General features: G+C 40.8%; 1 protein-coding gene across 1 annotated transcript in view; it reads left to right on the top strand.

Annotated features, from left to right (window-relative positions):
- Positions 1-2,762: 2,762 nt before the first annotated feature.
- Positions 2,763-20,402, top strand: part of LOC135703953 (uncharacterized) — a 101,550-nt gene continuing 83,910 nt past the window's right edge. The window contains exon 1 of the mRNA XM_065225307.1: positions 2,763-3,699. Within this exon, the coding sequence (XP_065081379.1) occupies positions 2,763-3,699 (937 nt within the window). The remainder of the gene's footprint in view (positions 3,700-20,402) is intronic.

Below are 20,402 nucleotides of genomic sequence, written 5' to 3'. Positions count from 1 at the left end.
GATGTTTCCGAAATGGATCGGACGAAACGGTTCCAGCTGGTGAACGCACGCACAGTAGGAGATTTGAATCTGCCATCACAAACCCTACGCTACGTGGATCTCCAAAAAAACCACCCTCACCTCAAAGGTTTACCGGTACGAAGTTACGAAAGTGTCACTCCCAAGCTTCTGATAGGCCTCCGAAACCTACAACTAGCCGTTCCTCAAAAAATCAAGGAAGGACGTAGTGGCATCGTAGCTGCCAAGACTCGCTTGGGGTGGTGCGTGTATGGAACCTTGGATCCAGTTAAAAAATCGGATGAGTATAGCTATCACGTGTGCGAATGCGAAGCGGAAGAAAGGTTGAACCTTATGATGAAGGATTACTTCAACGCCGAGGATTGTGGAGTGAATCATCGGGACGTACTAGATTCTGAAGAAGAGAAAAGAGCGCGCAAGATTATGGAGGAGACTACGTCAAGAGTAGGGGATCGCTTCGAGACGGGACTTCTGTGGAGATCCGACTACGTAGAGTTACCCGATAGCTACTCAATGGCCATGCGACGACTAGAGTGTTTGGAGAAGCGAATGGAGCGAGATCCGCTCCTTAAGGAGAGCATTCATCGCCAAGTGACGGAGTACCAGGAGAAAGGGTATGCCCATAGAGCAACAGAAGATGAATTGACCAAGGCTGATCTTAGACGGATTTGGTACCTTCCGTTAGGCGCTATCTGCAACCCGAAAAAACCAGGTAAAATTAGATTAATTTGGGATGCAGCGGCGATGGAATGTCGTTGAATTCCTTTTTACTCCCTGGGCCGGATCTTCTTGTACCACTTCCATCCGTCCACTTTCGTTTCCGTCAATATCCGGTAGCAGTCAGTGGAGACATCAAAGAGATGTTCCACCAGGCAAATGTAATCGAACGCGATCAACCTTCACAAAGCTTCCTGTTCCGCGACAGTCCAAAGGATAATCCCATAGTTTTCGTGATGAACGTCTTGACATTTGGAGCCACCAGTTCTCCTTCATCTGCACAGTTCGTCAAGAACCGGAACGCGCAAGAGTTTTCCGAGCAGTATCCGAGAGCATCGGAGGCAATTCACAAATGCCACTACGTCGACGATTATCTCGACAGTTTCGAGACGGTCGAGGAAGCAAAGTTGGTAGCTGGTGAAGTAAAATGGATTCACTCGAAGGGAGGCTTCGAAATACGAAATTGGTCGTCAAATGACCAAGCTGTACTGGAACATTTGGGAGAACCAACGAAGGAAAAAATGAAAGATTTGTCGTTGAAGGCTGATTCAGAGCGCGTTCTTGGTATGTTGTGGTATACGGAAGCGGATGTACTGTGCTTTTCAACGACGTTCAGGGAAGAAATCGTGGCACTGATCAAGACGGGTGTGAGTCCAACAAAGCGGCAAGTATTAAAGTGTGTCATGAGTCTCTTTGACCCACTAGGATTGCTGGCATGCGTCCTAGTACACGGAAAAATTATGATGCAAGATATTTGGCGGAGCGGAATCCAATGGGACGAGCACATCAACGACAAAATCCACGAAACTTGGCAGAGGTGGATAGATTTGCTGGAACACGTCAACGAAGTTCGACTACCGAGGTGCTAGTTCCGAAATGCAAGTGCTGATCTATACAATTCATTGGAAGCCCACGTATTCGTCGATGCGAGTGAAGCAGCGTATTCTGCAGTAGTGTATTTCCGGGTAGTCAACTCGGATGGGACGGTGGAATGTGCTTTGGTGTCAGCGAAAACGAAGGTTGCTCCATTGAAGTACGTCTCCATTCCTCGATTGGAGCTAATGGCGGCGGTCATAGGTATTCGTCTACTCTCGTTCGTGAGGGAAAGTCACACCGTTCAGTTCAACCGCTGCGTCTACTGGTCAGACTCCGAAGTAACGTTGGCATGGATCCGCTCTGAACATCGAAGGTACCGACCGTTCGTAGCCTGTCGCGTTGGAGAAATTCTATCAGCGACTAATGTCAAGGATTGGAGGTACGTTCCGAGTAAACTAAATGTTGCTGATGATGCCACTAAATGGGGCGAGGGACCTCGCCTCAAAGAATCTGGCCGCTGGTTCAGTGGTCCACCTTTTCTACTACTGCCCGAAGAAAAATGGCCTAAACAGAAAAAGCTTTTCGATAGTACCGACGAAGATCTTCGAGCATGCTACCTACACCAAGCAGTGCAAATCTTGCACAATCCGATAAATTTCGAACGTTTCTCAAAGTGGAACCGACTTCAAAGGACAACCGCTTACGTGATCCGTTTTGTAAACTTTTTAAAGCGAAATAAATCCGACGCGAGCAACCGTGGTGCAGGCTTGGCGCAAGAGGAGCTGCAGGCTGCGGAAGTTCTACTTTGGAAACTCGCACAATCGGAGGCTTATTGTGATGAGGTAGTAATACTAACGAAGAGCAAAACGTCGCCTGCGGATGAACGAATAAAGTTGGAGAAGTCAAGCCCCCTGTGGAGACTGTCACCAATGATCGATGAACAAGGAGTTCTACGAGTCGATGGTCGGATATCTGCAGCGAAAGGGGTTCCTGTAGACGTGAAGTTTCCCGTTATATTACCCAGAAATCACCGAGTCACCAATCTCATCGTAGACAACTACCATAGAAAGATTCTACACGGCAATTCTGAAACAGTGGTCAACGAAATACGTCAACGGTTCTACGTTGCTCAGTTACGAATTGTTGCTCGAAAGGTAGCCGAGCGATGTCAATGGTGTAAAGTGTATAAAGCAAGACCAACGGTGCCTAGGATGGGTCTCCTCCCGTCTGCACGTCTGTCACCGAGTGTTCGCCCGTTCACCTATATTGGCGTCGACTACTTTGGGCCTATTCTGGTGAAGGTAGGTCGATCGTCAGTGAAACGATGGATCTGCCTGATTACGTGCCTAACAATACGTGCAGTGCACGTGGAAGTGGCTTTTGATCTATCAACAAAGTCATGCATAGCCTGCTTACGCCGTTTTGTCTGCCGAAGGGGAGCACCACTCGAAATATACTCCGACAATGGACGGAACTTTTCCGGAGCAGATCGGGTGTTGCGGGATCAAATCCAGCGTATCGAACAGGACGCAGCGACAACATTTACCAACGCGGAAACGAAGTGGTTGTTCATTCCACCTTCCGCGCCACATATGGGAGGATCGTGGGAGCGTATGGTACGCTCCATCAAGAACACGATGACTAATCTACCCCAGGATCCGAAGCTCGATGACGATGGACTACAAACGTTAGTTGTTGAAGCCGAAGCGATCGTCAATTCGCGACCACTCACATATCTACCACTAGATTCTGCGGAGCAAGAAGCGCTGACCCCAAACCACTTCATCATGGGCAGTTCAACTGGTGTCAAACAACCGGCGATGAAAATTGCGGAAACAGCAGAAACTATCCGAGTGTCTTGGGACTTGATTCAGCAGCGCATCGACTATTTCTGGAAGCGGTGGATTATGGAGTATCTGCCAACACTAACGAGGCGTACCAAGTGGTTTGGTGAGACAAAACCGGTTGAATGTGGAGATTTGGTGATCGTGATTGACGAAACCAGAAGGAATGGATGGGTACGTGGACGTGTTCTGGAGGTGACAAAAGGCCGAGATGGCAGAGTTAGGCAGGCGATGGTTCAAACACCTGGTGGATTGTTCCGGCGACCGGTCTCCAAATTGACTGTGCTGGACGTAGCTGAACGTAGTGAGGTTGAGGGTCCCACTCATCCTCACGGGGAGGGGGATGTTGCCACCACCACAGCACCGGCAACCCGGCCCGCGGCGCTTTCGAAACGAAGGTTCTCTCAAACAACACTAGGCGCGCATTGAGTGGACGGATGAGTGCAATACAGATCTCTATACAGGTTGAAATCAATAGAATAGAATACAATAGAATAATCGAATTTGGAATGTTTACCTATTGCGATAATGTGGTATCTTATCTATTTATGTGGTACCTTATAAATTAACTTGAAATTAATAGGTGAGAGTAAGTTGTGCTTATATAATTAACTTAATTAATGCTAATTACCCTACTCTAAAACTACAGCTAAAAATATTGCTAGATATTGCAAAGTTCTTTGGAAATAGTGACTCAATGATTGTGAATTACTTTTGGTAGGTTAGAAACACTTAATTGTTTAATGCTAGAGATTAATTATGTTCCCATAACTATCGTAGCAGATAATTAGACCAAGACGGACGAGGAATTAAGAGGAGTCACTATCAGTGTAATAGTGCACTGTTTAATGTGAGTAAGACTTTATAATGAAATAGTACACGGTGTTTATTAATTTGTTTTCCAGCTTGAAGCATAAAATATACCTGCTATCAAGAACGGTGCGAGGTTTTGTTCATTAATAACAACGTTCGTTCAAAATAGTTAATATATGTGAGCGTAGTCCTACGTCAACTGTTCGTACAACCCCATTGGGCTGTCACTTGTAGTTTTTTTTTCTTGATTTGTTTTCCGTCGATCTTGTTTTCCGTCCTGAGCACCAATGCTACTGACACCAGGGAAGCAGCTCCCACACCTGGAACCTACCCATCGACCCATCAACTCATGAACCGGGGAACAACGGCTTTACTCCACCCCCCCATCCGTGATCAGGAATGTTATCCCAGAAGCGCCGACTGGGATTGAACCCAGGAATGCTTACCACTACACCACCGGCGCCGCTTAAAATGGAACTGAATGCACTCAAATTTGTTTAGCATTTTCCGAGAAAAGTGAGCCATCGTTGAGAAAAGTGAGTGATTAACGAACATGCACACACATTTCCAATCTCGTCGAACTGTTTCGATTCGTAAATTACACTTGACCCTCTCGGTCTTAGATCGAAAATGTGTTTTTCAATCCTTTCGGTACACTTTGGTGTACGAGGAAGGCAAAAAAAAACAAACATTTTACACTAATTTCCCCTCGCCGCTTATATATAGAATTGGACAGCTCCGATTAAAATATAATTCTCGGTTAATATTTGGTCTTGTGTCCATTTATCGATCATTGTCTTCTGCTACCAGTGCGTTATTTTTGTAGTGATTCCTAAAATCTTTGATTTAATCTTTGAAATTTTGCTTGTATACATCAATATTGAAAAACCACCGCTCAGTTCACGGTGGAGTGCGAATCAAGTTAATCGATTTTTGATCAACAAATGGACTTTTTCAAAAGGGACCCCAGAATTTTTCTATGTTGGGATCACTCCAAACGTTCACCTTAATTTCTCCACGATCCTGAGCCTACTTCAAGGTTCTAACTGTGTCACGCTTCCATGACGGTTGGTACCACTTAGATATTACAATTTTTACACTAAAAAAAATAAATCCATCGTTAATCATTGTGCGTGGGGGTTGTTAACCTTTTATTCGCTTCGCATTATCATATGCCAGGGAAAAGACATACGCTACACATTTCATCATACTCTCATAATACATCAAACCAAACAATCACATTATCATGCTAGTTGCGTACTCAACTCAAACCACTGAAATTCTGTCGAAAGCAAAAAGTAAATGAATTCTCTCCGTTTCTGAAACTGCAAAGGAAAACTCATCCTTCAGCTCTTCACCATCATCATCAGTATCGGTAGCTCTAGGTACACTTACACACCTAAATACGTAGATGAAACCGAGATCGAAGCTTATGATAACACATTCCCTCAGACACTTCTTTCCGAAGCTAATTTCAACGTTTTTGTGCTCTTTTAACGACCATTTTCCGGCAGCCGGACGCTATTCATCCATTATCATCCTCTAGTCGGAGATAAATGATACAGGAGAAATGTTTAGGCATAGCTATGTTTCGCACTAGTGGACGTTTCCTCGAGCAGGAATTCGAAGGGGAGATTTCCTTTGTGGCTTCCAAATGAGCTTTATTGTATTCTATTAGCGTTATCAGTGTATCTTTGAGAAATGTACAAATTATTAGCTCGTCTTGTGCGTGGTAGGAGTAAATGTTTATCTTGTCTCTGTCAGGATATTTTCCCTACATGATTCTTCAATGCAGCTTGCACCATTTGGGGGAAAAACGATCAGCAATGCATCACAATGGATGTTGGGAAAAAACTCGAGTCACAAACATGCACAAAGAATTATTTTCGTTTGCTTGTTATCATTTTTTGCTGCCGTGAATTTTTCGTGGGAGCCCCTCCCGGGGACGAAAGCTGATGGTCTTTGGCGGGGGAGTTGAATAACCAAGCTCAAAGTTGTTACTGCTGGCGGATAGCAAACCCAAACGCAAACCAGAAAGGTTTAATTGAATTTGAAATTGGATACGGAATTTTGAGCGATGATGGTTGTTTCGTTCCCATTGCCTCCAAGGTTTATATAGAAGGTGAAAAAAACCCTTTATCGACGTTTAGGGGTTCAACGGTGAAGCATTGCCAATTGACGTTGAAATTCATTCCTAATTTTGCCGCCCCTGTTGTGGTGGTATTTTCATGTACTGACTCATTATGGATGAAAACACTGCCTTTTTTGGATGCAAAAAAGTTCTGAAAATGAAAAACAAAATCGGTGCAGTTCGAGCACCAACAGGGGTTCACTTTAATTAAACGTCGTTGTTTCAACTATGATTCGGAATGATAAATTGAGGCCAAAAAAGTGTAATTAATACCCGCTGCAATTTTAGGTGATTTATGATTTGAATGTACTGCAGTTGAAAAATGATGGTGGATTGGTGAAAAAAATGTTTGCCTTGATGTATTGCACAAGTGCAAACAGCACTTAAAAAATCATATGTTTTTAGAAGCTTATAACCAAGGAAAATATTTATCAATAAATGGTTTATATTTGAACAAGACTATCGATATCAGAAATATAGGATGTAGTTTCAAATCGCACAAAACATTGCAATTAATCAAATCGATAATTTACGGGCAATTAGCAGTCAAAACGAATGTTCGATGTCATTCCCGCATAATCCTTCAATCGAAATCCATTGAAATGTATGCTTTCCCATGTTCACGGCTTTAAATCGGCCATATAGCAAAACCAAAAACTAAAATCCCCTCTTCAAATTTATTGACACCCATAAATTCACACCCGACACTCTTACACTCACACACACACACACCTTGCCCACCGCATCGAGGCCATCGCACGTCAATTGGCCTAAGTGCTTAATCCTACTTTATGCTGCTACTTCGCTTTTGCAAAATACCTGTCTGCCTGCCTACCATCAGTGACTGTATGCTTTTCAAAAAAGAATTGAATCCAACTTCATGCTTCCCCGCTCAACTACTGCTGTTTTGTGAATGTCTCTACCAGGCTTAAAGATACTCTTTAGCCCGCCCCGGATGGTCCAAAGGTAAATCATTCACAACACTTTTCGAGTACTTACTGTTGATGCTCTTCCTATTTGGAGGTTTTGTTCCTGCTGCTGTAGGTAGCAGGTAATTCATTCTGAAAAAAGCGTTTTTCATTTTATATTGTGTCCTGAAAAGCGTGCTCGTTGTTGACTGAAAAGAGCTCTACACAGCTTTTTTTTTCATTCGAAACTACAATCCCTTCATCCTTTGGTTGTTTAATCCTATTTTGGCCTCTTTTCAGCTCAAGAACCAAGTTTTCCCGGTAAACTCCTCCCGTAGCCGGGGATGGCACGATGCAGTCAGGGAGTAAATTTCAAAAGTATTTTCACAGAACCACCACGGCAGCAGCAGCAGCAGCAGCAGTGTGCGACGTAGAGTCTCAAGGTAAGCAAGTTCATCTCCGAGAGTTGAACAGTTTTTAAAGTTTAACTAGGAAAATCTTCGGTGCAAGTTTAATACGAAAAGATACTCATACTAGCTGCTCTCGTTTGTGCTGGAAGAATGCACAACTTTCTTCTCGGGATTCTTTAGAAACCGGTATGCTTGCACCGAGATTAACCAGTTCCTATTCGTCCGGGGTAGGGGGCCACCAGTCGTCCATGTGAGATAAAAGCAGCTCAGCGATGATGTCTGATGAAAGCATACTTACCTCCGAAGGAAATGTTTAGACGCTTTGGCATGGTTCCACGCTTACAATCTGACGGCTTAAAGTTATAACCCTTTGGAAGAAAGTTGTTCGGTCTGTTTATGGGAAATATTTCATTTTTCGCATCTGAATGGCTGCTAATTTTCATGGGAAGGAGGCGTAGGGTAGGAAAAGTTTAGATTCAATTTTCTGTTAGGAACGTTCCCTTCGATGTTTGCTGTTTTCATCCGAGAATTATTGATCGTTGTGAGATTTTTTCGTTTGATACAGGACTACCACCATCTGCCAGCTGGGCTATGATATCGAGCGTCCAGACTTGGATGCAGCGTTATTCTTCTTCTTATTCTTCTTCTTCTTCGAATTTCAAGCTTATTGCATATAGCATATTAGCTTATGGCGTGCTCTCAACTTAGTGTTCAAGATGCACTTCCACAGAGCTTTCGATGCCTGTACAATTTTTGCATTGGTATAATTGTGTGGCAAGTCCAATCATACCCAATCATGCCCAGGGAAGTCGAGACATTTTCCAACCCGATAAATACCTAGACCGGACCGGGAAACGAATCCAGCCACCTCCAGCATGGTCTTGCTTTGTAGCTGCACTTTTACCGACTGAGCTAAGGGAGGTCCCGGATGCAGCGTTGCCAGGTTGATTTCAAGCTTGTCGGTATTAAATGTTTAAAAAAATCGTTATTTCATGGAATGCTCTTTTTTAATTAATTTGATATTTATATTTTCTGTTATTTAAAATTTCATACTTTTTGAATAAGAATGGGAAATTTACTTTCTAGGATAAGTCGCAAATTATCAGGGAATATTAGAATTAGCTTCTTTTTTTTCCTTGGTTTGTTTTCCGTCGATCTTGTTTTCCGTGCTGAGCACTAATGCTACCGACGCCATGGAGGCAGCTCCCACACCTGGACCCTTCCTATCGACCTATCAACTCATGAACCGGGGATCAACGGCTTTACTTCCCGTGATCAGATATGTTATGCCTCACTGTGATTGAACCCAGGCACGCTGGGCGCTTACCACTACACCACGGGCGCTGCTTAGAATTAGCTTCAACATAAAGAATAAAGATGCTCTCCTGGAGGAAGTTTGTAACATCCGGTTTACTTCTAAGAAAAATATTGCCCCGTAACATGGGTAGATCACCTTTACGTGCTACGTTACGAGGTGTAAAATCTACCACCGATTCCTAGTCTTGACTACTTCAAACCAGGGGAACAGGATTTTTCAGTAATCCAAGGAACACATCTTAGTCCTTGTTACTTTTTATGCCTTGTTGATAGTGACAAGACTCGGCTATGTCCACCGAGGATGATCTTGAAACAAGGAAAAAATGAGTTAGTTAGTCTTCATCTATGTGATTCCCAATCTTCTATCCGTTGTGCCCTAGTTTGGAGTGGTTAATACTAAGGTTCTGATGCATGGTCATTATCGGTGTCATTCCTTAATTTTGTTGCTAAGGAATCCAATTTGACTGACAAAGGGGCGCGCCTTTGGAGGGTGTTTCAACACTCCGAAGGGTATAAATAGCGGGACCTTTCAATTAGAATCGATTCCTTGCGATGAAGGCAAGTATCAAAACCGAATACGTCATCATTTCTCAATAGTGATGGAGTAATACGACATGCACTAATGTAAGGACGCGGGATATACTACAGTAGATCAAATTACTGGTCGCAGTAGTGTTATGTCCCGAACAGAGGAAAAAAAAGACAAATATTGAGAAACTTCTGGCGATAACTTGAAGAAACTTTCAGAAACAAATCCGATGACACATCCAGAGGAAGCCAATTCCTGGAGTAGCTATTTCCAGAGGAAGCCGTGAGAAGCTCGGAAAATCTCCTAATAGATGTCGGGAAAAAACCTACGGAGAATGGTTTGTGGAGAAACTTCCAGAGGAAGCCCTAAGAAACTTCTAGGAGAATCTGATAGATACATCCAGTAGAACATTAATTGAACTTCCAGGAGGTGACAGAAGAAACTTCCTAGAGATGCTGAAAGAATCTACTGGAGAAAGTCGGAAGCCAAAGAGCCTACGAAACAGCCGAAAGAAACTTCAAGGAGAAGGAAGATTTCTGGGATATTTTTTTTTCCCTGAAGTTCCTTAAATGTTCTAATGATCCAGCAATTGTCCTAATATTCATCCCTAAACATCACTTAAAACCCCACAATGTCCCTAAAGTTTTCGGAACATTCCTGAATGTCTCATTATTCAGAATGTCCCATTATTCTTCGGAACACCTTGAAAGTTCTTGCAATTTTTGTGCAGTTAATGAGGCTGTTTTAAACTATTCTGATCACGCTCGAAGTACTCAGAACTTTCCTAATTATAATGAAACTTCCAGAAAATCTCCAATATTCAGCAGCCGTCCCGGCCCTGTGTTTGGGTCTGGTGAAGGGGTCCTCCAATTCGCTACTTCAGGCAAGTACGCTCTCAGCAACAGCAATTATGTACCTGATACGTCCGTCGTTTCTAGCCAGCCACTTCATGCTCGCCTCTCTCCATATGAAGCAATTGTTCCGGCACCGGGATGCACTCCTGCTAGCTTCATGGAAGCCCCTAATCCGCACAGCATAGTTGAGTCCCTCCCGTCAGCGCTCAGCAGCCATCCCGGACCTGTGTATGAGAATAGAGAAGGCAAGTAAGGGAGAACAGCCCATAATGCACCCCTGGGGTAAAATGCCCACTTATAGAAAAACAGCGATAACTTTTCCTCAGATGCATTTTCCGGGTAACGGATTGTGTTTGTTTTCAACTAGAGGTTTCACAATTGATTTTTGATCATAAAATCATATTTTGACCTACTGATTCCCTTAGAAAATAGCATTTTGTGCAAAATATGATACAGTTGTTAAAATCGTCGACTTCAAATTAAGCTTTTAACAGCATATATCGCAAAAAATTGAACTAATTCACTTTTCGTATATTTTTTAGATGTTTTACTTAATGCATCACAGCTTAACACTCTATTGCGACCTTATTTCTGATGTAACATAAAGGAATTATCATCAGGCGTCAGATCACCATGAATCAGGCGTTTTGCCCCGCTATCATATTGGAACCAATTTATAAAATACCTTGAAAATCATGAAAATGCATCGTTCTATAGTTCGAAATCACTTGATCTTCGTAGAAAACATGGTAATGAACCAAACACCATTACTTTCTTCTTGATTTTAGCTTCCATACGCCAGCAATTGACGATTTTGCTTAAACGGTGCGTTTTGCACCATCCTACCCTACACACATGTGTGGAATACTTCTCCTCCAGTAATGCCGATAGCTTGTAGTCTCCACACTTTAAAAGGGGTTCCACTCGGATATTGGCGCTATCGAAGCTGCTGAATCATATCTCACAGTAACTGCTGCACCTGACATCATCTCTTCAAGCATGCCGCCGAGTCCCGTTGCGCCCTCCACAGCAAACCGTACCACCGATCGCATGTTTTCTGTGTATTATCAGAATGTCAGAGGTTTGCACTCAGCTGCGTCTGCTTTTGTCCAGCTGTGACTATGAAGTACTTGTCTTTACGGAAACATGGCTCCGTGCTGATATTGACAGCAGTGAAATTTCATCGGACTTCGTTTTCTTCCGCTGTGATCGCGATGAGTTAACCAGTCCTGGAGTACTGATTGCAGCCAAAAACTACCTGGAGTGTGAATGTATTTCGATAGCTAACTGTGAGAATCTTGATCAAATTGCAGTTTGCATAAAATCGTAATCTCATTCGCTTTATGTAGTGGCTATCTATTTTCCACCTAACTCGAATGCCGAGCTATATATTGCTCATGCAGGGGCCGTGCAACAAATGGCAGATCGTTTATCGGAGACTGACATAATCCTATCGATCGGTGATTTTAATCTTCCTAATCTGCGATGGCATCTTAACGAGGAAGTTAATGGCTTTATTCCTTCAAACGCCTTGACTGATACTGAGAGATACTTTACAGAAGCTATGTTTTCCAATGACTTGAGGCAGATCAATAACATTGTCAACACGAACGAAAGAATCCTTGACCCGGCGTTCACCAATCTCCCGGAGTATCTTGGCCTGATTGCGGCACCTGCATCGCTGTTAACTGTTGATAATCATCACACACCAATCATCTTACTACTTGACGAGAGTGTTGTACCAGCCTTACTTGACGATCAGGACAAATGTTTCAAATTTGACTATTTGGCATGTGACTTTGACTTTTTTAATTCTATTTTGACGTAGGACTACGTCTTTGATTTCTATATGGGGATACACTTTGTTAAAACTAAAAATGGAACATGTAACAAATTAAGAGAGATTTTGAACGTTAATAACTCAGCTGCTCCTGGTCCAATTTCAATAATTTTATCACCAATCGTCAGAAATATGGCTGCGCATCGATAACAATGCTTCCGAATGTTTATTTTCAACAAGAAACTATTGAAAAACTGGTAAATGTCCAGCATTGTCGAAAAGCGTCGAATTAACTAACAAATCCACCAATTACCTACATGCATATGCTGCTTCCCCAGCACAGTCGTCAGAGAGTAGTAAGTAGACGAAACAAGTCGAAGTGGCATTCGCCTCCAATCCTCGGGCGCGTGCGAATAGGGAGGATGGAATTGCGTAATATTTTGCACACTCATTGCCATATTCAGAACCAAACGCAAATTCTTCTAGATAACTACCATCCGTCTTCTGGCTCGCCGTGGTGGTGTCTGACGTATCTCCGGTCTGATTTACGAGGTGTGCTGAAGGTGTTCCTGAAAAATGAGATCCGTGATGCTGTCACCTACACTAAACACGCCAAGCGTAAGAGGCCATGGATGTCATCTACGGTAAAGGAGGCACCAAGTGTCATCGCAAAGTTCTTCGAGATAACCGCCATCGGTCGTCTGGCTCGCTGTGGTGGTGTCAAACGTAGCTCCGATCTTATCTACGAGGTGTACTGAAGGTGTTCCTGGAAAATGAGGTCCGTGATGCTGTCACCTACATTGAACACGCCAAGTGTAAGTGGCCATGGATTTCCTCTTCAATAAAACGGCCCTTTTCAGGGCCATCAAGCTTACATCAGTAAAGAGTTGGAATAGTATTTATCTGTGCTTGTTTGTCCATATTCAGAACCACAAGCCCCCAACGACCACACAAAATGCTCTCCAGAAATAAAAAAAAATGTGTCACCACTTATCGTGGTATATCCACACTTTGCACTTTCAGTAAAATGTTGGAGAAACTGATCCACACAGCTCTCTGCAGAGTTACTGCCCCGATCATCTCCAGCAGCCAGCAAACCTAATGTGTTACGTGTCAGCGAAATCACGTGATATATCATCAAAACAGCAAGTGGGTTCGGTTTACGTCGATTTTGCGAAAGCTTTCGATACAGTTCCGCAGAACCTCCTCATTAGCAAAATGAATCATATTGTATTCCCCACCTGGATCACAGAATGGCTCAACTCGTACCTGTCTGACCGCAATGCTTTCATAGTGGTAAATTCCGTTCGCTCCAGGACCTTCGACACTCCATCTGGCGTACCACAAGGCAGTGTTCTCGGTACTCTTATTTTTATCATCTATGTGAATGACTTGTGTGAGCTACTCTCATCGTCCAAACTGTCTTATGCTGATGACCTAAATTTTTTTTTTCATGTAATTGTGTCTCCTGCTAACTGTGTTGTAGTACAAGAAGATATAAATCGTTTGCTAGTCTGGTGCGGCGATAACGGCATGCGAGACAACAGCAAAAAAAAATGCACCTTCAGCAATAGCGTTACTCTTCATCCATACTGCATCAGGCCAGATTCCCTAGAACGTGTAAACTCAATCTGCGATCTAGGCGTTACGATCGATTCCAGATTAACGTTCTGCGAACACATAAGCATAGTAAGCTTCTGGTTTCACCGACATTTATTGCCTCAAGACACTATTCTGCTCGCTGGTTCGTAGTATCTTAGAATATGCTTCCCCACTGTGGTCTCCATTTTACACTACGCATATTCTTACGATTGAACGGATTCAGAATAATTTCATGAGGTTTGCTTTACGTCAGCTCCCATGGAATGATCGAGTCCTTCTTCCCAGTTATCCAGACCGATGCATGCTGATTGGTTTTGAATCTCTATCAACAAGGCGTATCAAATTGCAACGACTGTTCATCTTCGACCTAATCACCGGCAATGTGGACTGTCCCGTATTCCTGGAACGGATTCCATGAAACATTCCTCCTCGTAGATTTCGTAACTCCTCATTACTGACAATTCCATTCCACAGAACTAACTTTGGATTCAATATCTGTTTCAATTCATGTTCGCGTTCCTTTAATGATGTTTGTAATGAGTTTGATTTTACCATGTCCAAAAATGAGTTTAGTAATAAAATAAGAGGTTTATATTAAACAAGTTTCAGTTTTAAGTAATCAGTCTATACGACGTACTCGAAGACGGTGTGCAATAAATATATAAATATTATTTCAAAGTCCCTGAACTTTCTTGAATAATTTGGAATAGAATTGAAGTGGTCTGTTCTTGCAATTTTATTAATTTTTAAAACTTCTTGAATCTGCCAATAAAAAGCATAGAACTTCATTTAAAATTTTATCAAATTTTCTAATGCTCACTTCCCTTGCGTTTCGAAAATTAGCATAAACCTCTCGGAACTTTAGTTTAAGTTTTCGGAAATCAATAATTTCCTTGAAATTAATTGGTCTATCCTGGTATTTTCAGAGCTTCTCTTATTTTATCTCAATTCTCCTGATTCGCAAGCCTTCGAGGGTTGCCTCTATCACAGACAAACAGGCGCAAAACATTGAATATTTTTCAATGTGCAACATCGTCGCTTAATCACTACTACCATCTGTTGATTACACTGCACAATGGTCCCAAAGCCGTATTTACGAAGACTGTCAGTTTTAGGTATAGTGTCTTCGGGGAAGTTTCTTCATATTGTTTGGCCGATCTTTTTATGTTAGTGAAATTAGTGGTCCATGAAATTGATGAATTGAAAATAAAATCTTTTTTATTATTTGAGATAGAGCAGTGCAATGTTCTAAAATGTTGTAGAACAATTAGTTCAAAGCAACTTTGCTCAAGACGCCAAACTCCTATCTCTTATGGTTCATTATTTATGATTTTTTTTAACAAGCAGGTTAGGGTGGCCCCTAAAACACAGTTTTCTTTGAATATCTTTTCAATCGTTTATTTCTCGTAAAAACATTTTTCAAGACACTTTTAGAACTTTTGATGACGCATATTTTTGCTAAAGCAATCAGGTTCCTATCTTTTAGATGATACAGTTAAAGGAGGTTTTCTTCGAAAAAACTCTTTTCAATTGTCAGTATATATAAATGGAGCAAACCGATTTTCAAACTTTTGATTCAGTTTTAAAGATCGTATTGTTCTTCATTTTTGGTTTAAAGACTGCGAGAGTATTTTTCAGCACTAACTAGCCATAACTTTTCAAAAAATGAGATAACAACTAAGTTGCTTCAGCGTCATAAAAAGTTCTAAATGTGTCTAGAATAAAGTTTTTATGATAAATGAACGTTTTAAAAGATATTTAAAGAAAGTCGATTTTCTAGGGGCCTGCTTGTTTAAACAAATCATCACTCAAACATATCTATTTGTGGTAGCCTACTTTGGACGAATATGAGTAAAACCATCTTTGGCGTAAATCATGGAACGTAAACAAACAAATCATGTAAAATTAAGTGTCCCGAAACCAAAGCATCAGCAAATCAACGAAAAGTGAATTTGATTGAATAGAGTTTCTCGTTTATTTTAACTGATTCTTCTGTCAAAAAGGCCGCTTGCATGTGTCGGTCTAAGGGCACCGAAGTTTACATGACTTTTTCGTAGTGTGCTCCTTTCACGCAGAGATTAACATTTTGCCAACGGGATTTTTCAGTGCAATGAAAGGATGACAAACGATCCGGTATGTTTCACGAAATTTGACATTTGCTTATGAGGTTTTCCTAGTAAACAGTTGTAGAGTCGTCGTCCACGCGAATGGTTTCACCAATACCAACACAAAGATATAAAATAAAGTTCGTAGGCCATAATTAGGAACTCGTCTCAAAATGACGTCCCTAATGTTGGTAAATAGTTATAAAGCGCTAAGAGCTTGAAATCTTCAAAATTTGAAATAAAAGTGAAAAGTGTGATTTTTTTTTATTGAACTAGCATGTTACAAAAAGGTTAGTCCTTTTTATGCATAAAACTATCAAGTTTTTTGATGACCACCGAAGAGAAAAATTAACTATTTTTTTCTTTGAAAAAGAACAATAGATGTTCAAAATGTGTACTAAAAATAGGCAATTAATTTACGGCAGATGTGGTATTAGCAAGGAATCAAAAATATCTCAAAATGACAAAATGACAAGCGATCAACGAATCAAATGATAAAGCTATGTCAGAAGAGGAAAGCAATAATGATATAATCTTCTTACTTTTTTTCATCAATGTGTTGTGTCTGCTTGTCTGTGATATAACATTGAGGTAATGTTAGGATAAATTCAAAACATTGAGAAATATTACGCATCACTTTCAGAAATACTTCACTTCGCAACCGATGAACCATTCTGACGGCCATAGTAACCATAATAACCCAAGTAAGCATATAGTCGCAATATAGCTTGTATATTCCTACTTTGCTTGAGTATGGTTAGTTGGGGAATCTGATGAAACTGTCACTTCTTGAAACTGATCCCTTTCGTATTTCTTTCATTCTCCTTTCGCAAACGGAGCGCTCGATGGACCAGTGACTTTGGACGTGAGCCTCGTCCCAGATCACCATGGCAATTCAATAACATATGATGGACATCAAACCGACCAAAAAAGGCGGAATCATATTAGAACCAACCAACCAAGGACGGTCTATGGAAGGAAATTGCCGGTGAAGCACGGAATGAAATACGAAGCGTTAGAGAAAAAGTTCAAGGGATTCCAAAAGAAGCAAATAACGACGGCGGAAGAACAGAATATGATGAGAGCTTTCCACTTATTAAAAAAAAAAAAAAATCAAAATAACACTAAATTCATGCCAGGGTTGAAAAGAATATTTTCAAACCTGGAAGTGTGTATGTATCACCAATATCCATTTGATAACGGTGATGCAAACATGCGGGGCTTATTGTGAGTGAAAGTAGCCTCGGAATGGGCGTGACTCTCCAGACATTCTGAAATGGGTTGCTGGATCTGCAATAGAGCTATCACGTTCTAACTCCCGGACTAAAGCTGTCTACAATGACCATAAATGCGACATTGTAGAGAGAGTTCTTCCATAATAACACTGCCGGCCAGTGGGGGTTAGAGGGAATACACACACACACACACAACACACACACACACACACACACACACACACACACACACACACACACACACACACACACACACACACACACACACACACACACACACACACACACACACACACACACACACACACACAATCTTCTTCCTTTTTTTCATGACAGGCAGCCCACTTGGGGTGGTAGAAGGAAACGAGCAAATTGTTGGCAAGCTGCTTCACGAAGTAAACCCGAAGATGATACACGTGTGTTAATGGGAATTTTTGTATATCTTTTCTCGATTCAGATCAGCTATGTCCTCACCCGTGTATATTGCAACAAAGCAGGCAAGCAATATATCATTATCCTTCTACCACTCCGATCGAGCTATGTTACAGAGTGAGTTTGTCATGGTAGTCGCAGCAACCGTTTTGTCTGTATCGTTGGTTGCTTTACGTGTTTGGATTGACTGGGTATTACCCAAGCAACACGGCTTGTCATAAAGAAGTTGAAAATACTTTGTAATGACTAACGCAAAGAATCACTAATACTTTAATATACATCATTTAATACATTTATACAACCTAAAAAGCGCAAGACGCGGAGCTTATACAACTAAATACTGGTCTTATAACATGTATTTTGGAAACATCATAAAAACCAGCGACAAAAAAAAACAATAAAAAAATCTTGAGCATGGGATTCGATCACTGGTCCTTGGCATGGTAGACTTGTTTCTACCTAACTAGACCAACACCGCTTGATGAAAGGTCTGTTATAAGTATCTATCATGTTCTTGCCAATGGCATGAAAATTATTTTCTCGTTCAACACGTCTTCGATCCGTCATCAAGACGTTTTGTTAGCAGCAAAGCGTACATCTAATTGCCAGAATGTTATTTAAACGTATTTTCAACTCCTTATAAGACAACCTGCACATTTTCAGTTGTATTATTTTATGAGATGTCATAAAAAAGTATTTTCAACTTTCTTTATAACAAACCTCCGAATACCTCATAAAAAACTGTCAATCACTGCATGAAGAGACAGTCCGGCTCAATGGCACTGTCAATGTTTACGTAAATCTGGATTGATTTTGTATACGACATGTCTTTTAGTGGTATTAAGACAGTAAGATGCACGTTCAAATAACATTTAAAGATAAAAGCAAAAGAAAACTATTTTGGAAAATGTTGAATCTAAGAAGTATGAAGAAAACATCTTTAAACCTCATATACAACGTGGGATGTTTTCTGCATCTCTTATAATACATTTATGCAACAAGCCGTTCTAATTCTTTTTCAAAAAGATGTTTTATGTTTTACTTGGGTAGTTTTTCATTTCTGTTGTGTATTATTGTTGAATGAATGAGTTATTTGCTTGATAGACCAAAGTGAGGGGCTGGGTTGACATTACATCCCGTAACCCTACGTAGCAAAGCACAGAACCGAGTGTTTAGCGCATTTACGTCGAGGAATTGTGACGCATTGTGACGGATAAACCCATGAATCAAAAAGCTTTGGCATCATAACTCCTAAATCACGGCTGGACTGTACACGGTTCAACGAAGTAGTGTCGATAGCAGCGGCTAAAAGTGATCACTTTGCATTTATTAATGTTCACACACATTTCATTTTCTTTGCACCATAGCGAAAGGACATCGATGTGATGTCTGCCTGCAAACCAATACATACAGTAAGTCTCAAAATTGAGCGTATAGATGTCCTTAAATTTAAGAAAAAACAGATTTAAAAGCACAATTTAAAGAGATACGTTTCTGAACTTCAGGCTGGTGAATCATCATAAATTTATCAATTATTGGTACAGTGATGGGCTTATTTGGTTGCGTTTATTAAAAGTTAGAGCTATTTTAGAAAAACGCCTTTTCCTTGAAAACCCTTAATATCTTGAAATATAATAAACAATGTTTTTTTTTTTTAATTTTGCTCATTTTTAGTCATAATAAAGATTTTTCATATTCCACTAATTTTACTAAAATTTTCAACTAGGTAAAAAGTTGAAAATTGTGCGATTTACTAAAATAAATCTTACTGCATACTGATTATTCCAATAAACTCCAAAACTAAAATTATAAATCAATAAACATCTGTTAAAAAACCAGTCAGGATTTAAAAAAATACATCTATTCAGATTTTTTCAAAAAACTTTCCAATATAGATTTGATGACTCGGAAGGTTTTGAGGTCGTTGGCAAGGAGCAGTTTCCCAGATGATATTTGTAAGCTCAAGTCATAAATGAAAAGGCAAAAGATCAATGGACCTAGCACCACTGGCGTGCACAGGGTGGGGGCAAGGTGGGGCAACTGCCCCTCCTTTTATAAATAAGATTTTTATTTTCACATTTACAAAATTATAATATAAAATAACTTGATTTCTTGATAACTTGGATTGAAGGTAAAATAACTTCATTTCATAAAATAAGGCCACTGAAATCCTTTTATGGCGTCAATTTATTTGTGATGGTGCCTGAAAATTGCACCAAAAGGTGCGTGAAATGACAAACTTCAATTGGGTGAAAAAATTCTTGTGTAAATTATTTTTCAGAGTGGTTCATGGAGGGTTAAAAAAGAGGGTAAATTTAAGGTTGAAAAAATTTACCTTCGTGGTGGTAAACCGAAGAAAAAGCTTTTTATTGAATATTTCCGGTGCAAAAATACCATCGAGGTGGGGCATGGAGGGACTGATCAAAATGAATAACTCTGGTTCTAAAATTGAATCACGCTAAAAACTTGGAGGAGCACTTTTTACTGAAAAATTCTGGTGGAAAGTTCGCAACACTGTGGTCAATGTAGAATCAAGGTTTATTAATTTTTCTGGTGCATAATGTGCATCGTTCTGATGAATGCAAGGTTCATTGAAAATTTATGGTGGAAAATTTGCACCATTCTGGTACATGAAGAGACAAAGGGCCTTATTACGGGTGTCATGGTGATAAACAAGTGATACTCAGAATAAGAGCCGTGATTACCGTACAAATCAAATGGGAATCACTTCACCGTGAAGACAAGTGACAAGTTTTCACCGTGAAGTGACATCCGTAATAAGTCCCACAGCTTGAAAATTGCACCACAAAGGTACATGGTGAAATAAACTTCACTGACAATTTTTGGTGCACCGTTATGGTGAATGGAGGAGCATGCTCTATTGAAAATTT

This window comes from Ochlerotatus camptorhynchus, unplaced genomic scaffold (assembly GCF_037179485.1).
Source record: "Ochlerotatus camptorhynchus isolate MF236.1 unplaced genomic scaffold, CSIRO-AGI_Acam_v1.1 ptg000225l, whole genome shotgun sequence".
Lineage (NCBI taxonomy): Eukaryota > Metazoa > Arthropoda > Insecta > Diptera > Culicidae > Ochlerotatus > Ochlerotatus camptorhynchus.
This window is presented reverse-complemented; position numbering and strand designations above follow the sequence as displayed.